The 7,242-nt window shown below is 45.4% G+C and overlaps 1 protein-coding gene across 1 annotated transcript; it reads left to right on the forward strand.

Moving 5' to 3' along the window:
- The first annotated feature begins 3,455 nt into the window (after positions 1-3,455).
- LOC147446648 (high affinity nitrate transporter 2.4-like) lies at positions 3,456-6,217 on the forward strand. The gene is made up of 3 exons (XM_086526270.1): positions 3,456-4,496; positions 4,712-5,118; positions 5,255-6,217. Exons 1-3 carry the CDS (start codon positions 3,576-3,578, stop codon positions 5,616-5,618), a joined length of 1,692 nt encoding a protein of 563 aa, XP_086382396.1. The 5' UTR covers positions 3,456-3,575; the 3' UTR covers positions 5,619-6,217.
- The last annotated feature ends 1,025 nt before the right edge of the window (positions 6,218-7,242 follow it).

Here is a 7,242-nt window from a genome sequence, read left to right on the forward strand (position 1 = left end):
GAATGTATATATAAAGCTTTATACTCACAAAAAAATAAAAAATAAAAAATAAAAAAATAAAGAGCAAGAGCAATTAGCAAACGAGTATGCACATTAAAAGTCAAAACATTGACTCAGACCTACACATGTCACATCTGGTACAGTGAAACAGAAACCTATGCCATAAAACACCTTTGATCCTCATCACTTGAGTGATGGAGGGTAGGTAAGATTAGTACGATAGGAGTGTTTCTGTTTTAGAGTTGAGAGATTAGTGAAGTTCTCTTTTCCCACTAATGTGCCTCCTGGAGGTATTCCTTTTGTTTCCTAGTGTGTACAGGAGCGTGTTGCTATTGATAGGATTTGGACCTTCATGGAACCTTTCTCTCGTTCACACTTCAGATCAAGCGCGACCATCAACACAAACAGGTGTTTTATGTCCATTAGCATTGTCCTAATTTTTTTGCATCCATGTTTGTCTGCTTTGATTGTGATTGGTAGCATAATATTCAGCGCATTTGCTTAGTATCAAACATTTAATTCAATGTAATGTTTTGTCATAATCACTTGTCTAGGTGTAAAAATCAAGCAGTCCGACTAAGCTAGTTTGACCAAGCTAGGTATTAGAAAGCTTCTCTTAATACCATGGGGAATGCTTTCCTAATAAGCAATGGTTACTTAGGTTCTTAATCCGATTTAGGCAGCATTGTATGAAATGTACTAGGGCTTTCTAGTGGGCTTAACCCTATTGACCTTTAGTTTAAGTATTATAAAGGGAGTTTACTAATGTAATGAGCCTGGGGAGGGTAACATTGTTATATGACCCCCCAAAGTTACAAAATTTAAATGTTGAAAATGAACAAACAAAAAATCAAAGTGCCACAATGTAAAATTTTAAGCTGGAAGAGAAATCCCTGCTTAAATTGGTACTTCACTCACATGTATCGCCTATGGTACTAGAGCCCTAGAGGTTCCCAGTGTGGGCGCTTTTCCTTGAAAAGCAAAAAACCCAAGGCATACAAAATAAGCACACACATCATAATTGAATCAATGTGAAAAGACTTTGGGGGGTCAAAGAAAAAGTAATCAGTTAGGCGATGATTTCATGAGAAATTCCTTTTATGGTAGCTTAACTACAAGGTTTTCTAGATATAGCCTCTAGTCAGCCCTCGAACATGAATACTTGGCTCTCGCGATTAAACAACTTAATTGACCAGAGAAAATTGAGAAGTTACCCATGGTATTAATATTCGATCTCTAGTGCCTTTCGATCGTCAAATTAGCGACCCCGGACTTGTTTAATTTTTTACCTTTACATCTGTTTCTGCATTTGATTACATTGCAATTTAATGTTCATTGCTACCAAATTGTTTGACATTCTTTTACCAATCAATTTGTCTACCTAAAACTGCATATGCTTTTTAAGAGAATGCAATTACTGTGCCAATGTTGTTTGATTTTGCAGTGACTGAAGAAGGCTAAGGACATTCATCTCAAATGCTCTTCCACCTCGACGAACCAACTTCAACTCAATAGCTTCCGAGGACGGAATCTACATCAGGAAGGGGGGCATGTTAACCCTCACGGCACACGGACACCCTATGATCTATAAACGTTGTATTATTTAGAGTCAGGTACCGGGCTTGTCGGACCAATAGGAAAAGGGTAAGAGTGATCGCCGATGAGAGGCGCACTCTAACTGGGACATTCAAGGGATTAGTTGGCTAAGCATGGGCGCCCAAGTGTGAATGGGGTGAGCTCATATAAAAGCCAACTAAACCTAATTTTTACTCATTTTCTCATTTGTGCAATAGAAGAGTGCTCTTGCTCCATCTCCATCTCCATCTTCTTCTTCTTCACCTCCTTGTGTGTGTGTGTGTGTGTGTGTGTGTGTGTGTGTGTGTGAGAGAGAGAGAGAGAGAGAGAGAGAGAGAGAGAGAGGGAGAGTGTGTGTGCGATCGAGCATTGCGAAGGCACGACGGCGGCGAGGTGGTTGAGCGCGGCACGACTGCAGCTTCTTCTTCATCGCGGCGAGGAATCCACCACGAAGGCGAGCGTAGAGCGGTGAGTGACACACCCTTTGCTCTCTTGAGCTTGCTAGTTTAGGCTTGTTGTGTGCTTGGAGCCATTTGTGGCTCGCACACGGTGTATTGGCAAGTCCCTTGCTTCGACAGTGCGGCAATGAGCGCACAACAACGAAGTCGTAAAATTGGGTCTGGTTGATTTTGCATCTCGCCCTTCTTTTTGTTACGCGCGACGGTAGTGTTTGGACTAGATCTTCCTCTGTGAAGTGCCGATTGCTTCGACGCTTATGTTGCAGGTAGATCTTTCTTACCATTGTCAATCGCGCCCCTCCTTGTTCAAAATGGAGTAGCGTAGACGAAATCCGCCCAACCCCATGGTAAAGGTGCTTAATATGACCCCTTTACCCTAATAGGTGGCTCTAATATTTCTCCCTTAGCATGAAATAAAACGGTAACCTTTGACCTAGGGAAAGCCGACTAAGAGCCAGGTCGCGCCCGATATTAGTAGGGGCAATAGGAAGAAGAGATGATCCTTGGTTGCACTCTAGGGAGGAGAGCAGGACTGCAAAATTGTGCTGAAAAGTCGCATGAGCAGAACAATCTCATTGGTTGAAAACAAGAGAGAAACGCGGTGGATTTCACTTTTTGTGAATCATAGCGTAGCCCCTTCATTTTTAGCAGGACTAGTGGGGCGATTGCAACACTACGAGAGAGTAGGAAATCGTCCAAAAAAAAGCAGATCCTCGACGCCTCCCCCTGCTAGCCACAACACTAAAGGACACGGGTAGAAAGAGATGGGATCGGCGATGCAAGCTGAAAGGGGGGATCTCGAGGAGGATTGAGGGTGGTAAAAAATGGGCGTCCATCGCAGGCACGAAGACTCGAACCCTCGCCACCACCATGAGAGCCCAATGCAATAATCGCTATGTCCGCGAGGAAGTTGACATATGGGCAAACCATACAATGATAAATAAACTAGAACAGGTTCCGCTGCTTGTTCAAGTTTATTTTTTCGTGTCCTAATTTACCTCGGCATCCTACAACTGCGTGCGTCTTGATCTCCGTGTCCTAGATCCCACGGCTTGAGCTTCATTAAATGGCGCGTGCCCTTTAGTGCTGAAGCCCTGCTAGCACAGAGCGCGACTCGGCTTTAATAAAGAAGCGCGGGAAAATTGGGAATGGACGACTATCTATGGCCACGTCGAGCTCACCATCCCGCACACCCCCCTTCCCTCTGCTCCTGTACCACCCCAAGTCCACGCTTGCAAACACGCTGCGCCGCAGCCTTAGTGCGGTACCTCTGCCCTCTCTCTATCCATTAGTATCTCTCTCTCTACATCACACGCACCCACACTCTCTCAAGCATATGCGCGCTCACAGTTTTTCGCGTCTTGCCCTCAATCGGCTCCGCGGCTCCGCCTGGCTTTCCCTCTTTTATTCTCTTCTATACATACATACATTTTGTCTCTATCACGCACACATCTCTCTCTCTCTCTCTCTCTCTCTCTCTCTCTCTCTCTCACACACACACACACACACACACACAAGGCGCATGCTCCAATTTTTTAATTAATGGCCAAGCCCAACAGCCCTAACAATAATGCCAGTGGGCTCAGCAGCGAGAAAGTGCAGCAGGAAGGAGAGCGGGGGATGCAATTAGCAGATGTCCCTCTAGATTATGAGCCCTCATTGTCCGTGGCCAGCAGCACCACATCAACAATGCCTCTGCACTTCAAGCAATTCGAGCAGGAGCCATCCGAGTGCGAAGAGGTTGAGCTTGAGGTCGAGTCCCCCTTCGCCTTGCCCGTCGACTCCGAGCACAAGGCCCGCAAGATCAAGCTCTTTTCTGTCGCCAAGCCGCACATGCGTGCTTTCCACCTCTCATGGATCTCTTTCTTCACATGCTTCTTGTCCAGCTTCGCCGCTGCACCTCTTTTGCCGGTTATCCGTGACAACATCGACCTCACAAAGCAGGACATTGGCAATGCCGGGACGGCTTCAGTTGCAGGGTCAATCTTCTCACGTCTCTTGATGGGTGCTCTCTGTGACATTGTTGGTCCGCGCTATGCTTGTGCATTCCTCGTCATGTTGACAGCACCGGCGGTGTTTGCCATGGCATCTGTGAGCACGGCAACAGGGTTTCTTCTGTCACGCTTCTGCATTGGATTCTCATTGGCCACATTCGTATCATGCCAGTACTGGATGAGCTCCATGTTCTCGGCGGAGATTGTTGGCACGGTGAATGGGTGCACGGCTGGGTGGGCGAACTTGGGTGGCGGTGCAACCCTCCTCATCATGCCTCTCCTCTACCATCTCTTCCAAGGTCCTTTCGCCTGTGATAATTTTGTTGCCTGGCGCCTTGCCTTCTTCGTGCCAGGCATGATGCACATTGCATCTGGATTGATGGTCATGATCTTGGGCCAAGATCTACCAGATGGAAACTTTCATGAGCTCAAAGAAAAGGGAGAGCAAGTCAAGGATAGCTGGTCTAAGGTAGGGTTTACATTTCCCCCATTACTCTCATTGTCTTTTTGCATGATACAATATGTATGTATATGTATATGCATATGTACACGTATACATATACATATACTCCCTCAACGCGTGAGCTCCAAACAGGAGATGGTTGCTTGCCTAGGCGTAATTAGAGCACCAATACTGTCATTGCCGTCCGTTTACGCTCATATGCTTCACTTTGTGATGACCAGGTTATTTTCTATGCCATCATCAACCACAAGAACTGGGTGTTTGCTCTCTCCTATGGATTTTGCTTTGGAGTAGAGCTCACAATAGACAATATTATTTCACAATACTTCTACGACAGATTTGAGCTTCCCCTGCACACGGCCGGCGTTGTTGCATCCGTATTCGGAATGGCAAACATCATAAGTCGCCCCTTTGGAGGGTACCTCTCTGACTGGACTGCACAAAAGCTGGGAATGCGAGGTCGCCTGTGGACATTGTGGATAACACAAACCTTGGGTGGCCTTTTCTGCTTCATACTAGGCCGTCTCAACGACCTCGGCTCGGTCATAGTGGCAATGATTTTCTTCTCAATCTTTGCCGAGGCAGCCGCAGGAGCCACGTTTGGGATCATCCCCTTCATCTCGCGCAGGTACATGACCCGTTAGGGACATATACATATGCATATGCATATCAATCTACATATACATATATATGTACATATTTATATACATATACATAGACATACACAAATATATCTTTCTGAGACATTAATGATATGAATGCAGGTCTTTGGGAGCCATCTCAGGAACTATTGGTGCTGGGGGCGTATTTGGCGCAATCTTGACGCAGCTCATTTTCTTCACAAGCCCAGCATACTCGACGGAGACAGGCTTAAGTCTGATGGGAATAATGATTGTGTGTTGCACATTGCCCTTAATGGGAATCTACTTCCCCCAATGGGGCGGAATGTTGTGGCCGGCATCGAAGAGCCCAAGCGCAACGGAGGAGGCATACTACACAAAAGAGTGGTCCAAGGAAGAGCAGGAGAAGGGGATGCACCTTGCTAGCCTCAAATTTGCAGAGAACACGCGGGGAGAAAGGGGCCGCCGCATTGCTCCTGCTCCCACACCAATATACTCTTCTTCTTGATGACAAATAAAAACAGACCAGAGATCAAAGGCTACTATATCTTGAGGCGACTGACCTGCCAATACAGTAGACTGCTCATCACATAGCTCCTTACACATAGCTAGTCAAACACGCAGATTACAAGTCGTTTAGGGATAACGATAACGATAACGATTAGTGCTTGTTTGCCCCCCTCAAACTTACAGAGCATTTTTGCTGTTAGATTTCCTCCTTTATGACGTCTTGGGTTCAAACCCAACCTGAAACAGACACACCTCATAATAACCTTACTGTAGAATTATTATAATTATGACCTTAATACAATTCAGCCAATTGTCAAATATATCTAACTATATCCCAACAATATTGTGCATGCACTCAATCTAAGATCGGGCTAACATCAAGGATGCACTCCAAAGAATTTTAGTACTTCGAGTAATTCTTAAACATGATAATGCTAGCTTCGCACTTTTCCAAACTTTGCCTCCTTAGAATCGTTGAGGCAGCAATCAAAAACTCGAGAAACCTTCATATGGAAATTTTCCATAGGTGGAATGACTTTATTTACAGGCTTTTATAAATGAAATTTGTTAATTTATGATTGTTTCCTCACCTCTTGATTTGAAATTTAGAGGTGTATTCCAAAATTTGTTGATGTTACAAGTGTGACAACATGTTTATCAATTCTTCTTACTTGTAGGTGAGAACACCTCCTCAAGCATGCTGTCTTTGTAGATCCTTTCCTTAATCTGTGTATGACCGCCTCCTATATATTTCTATCTCTGCCTCTCTCTTCCCTTCATCTATGCGGGACTACATTCCTAAATACCCCAAGTGTGACGACATGCTTATCATTTTGTATGTGAGAACACCTCCTCAAGCTTGACCGCCTCTTATATATTTCCATCAGTGCCTCTCTCTGCCCTTCACCTATGCAGGACTACATTCCTAAATACCCCAAGTGTCATGGCATGCTTGTCACTTTGTAGGTGAACACCTCCTCAAGCATGCTTTCTTTGTAGATCTCTTTCGTTCTGTGTATGACTGTCTCCTATATATTTCCATCTCTGCCTCTTTTTTTTTAATAATTTAATCATAAGCGTAGAGAGATTGTATTAGATACGCAAAAAAGTTACAGACGGCCATACTGGCAGGCTTAGGCTGGGTTCAGACTGCCCGAAGTTGGAGCACTTTTCCAATGGCAAGCCAATGAAAACTGGCGCCCATCTACAACGTGGTTCACACTTGATGAAGCCCATCTTCCACCAACGCCTTGTTGGCAAGCTGAGTCACGCCCAAGTAGCTCCGAAGATGTTCCGGCCTCCCACCTCGCCCATGCTCTGGCAATTCCTTGGGCGACCAATCAGCTTCCTTTCTCAGAGACTTCTTGATGAGAATGGCGGGCAACAGTCTGAACAGTGCGCGGACCTTTCTCCTTGGGTGCACTTTTTGTGGGCGGAAAGTGCAGGTCGAGGGAGTGGGGAGGAGCGCGTAGTTTGAACCCACCCTTAGCCCATTTACACCATACTTCATGTCTTGATTACAAATAACCATAAGGAGGCTACTCCTGTACCAAAAGGGACTAGTACACATGTCGCAAGCCCTATCCATCTCTGCCTCTCTTTTCCCTTCATCTATGCGGGAC

The sequence above is a fragment of the Adiantum capillus-veneris genome, chromosome 12 (assembly GCF_014529385.1).
Source record: "Adiantum capillus-veneris isolate H3 chromosome 12, ASM1452938v2, whole genome shotgun sequence".
In the NCBI taxonomy this organism is placed as follows: domain Eukaryota; kingdom Viridiplantae; phylum Streptophyta; class Polypodiopsida; order Polypodiales; family Pteridaceae; genus Adiantum; species Adiantum capillus-veneris.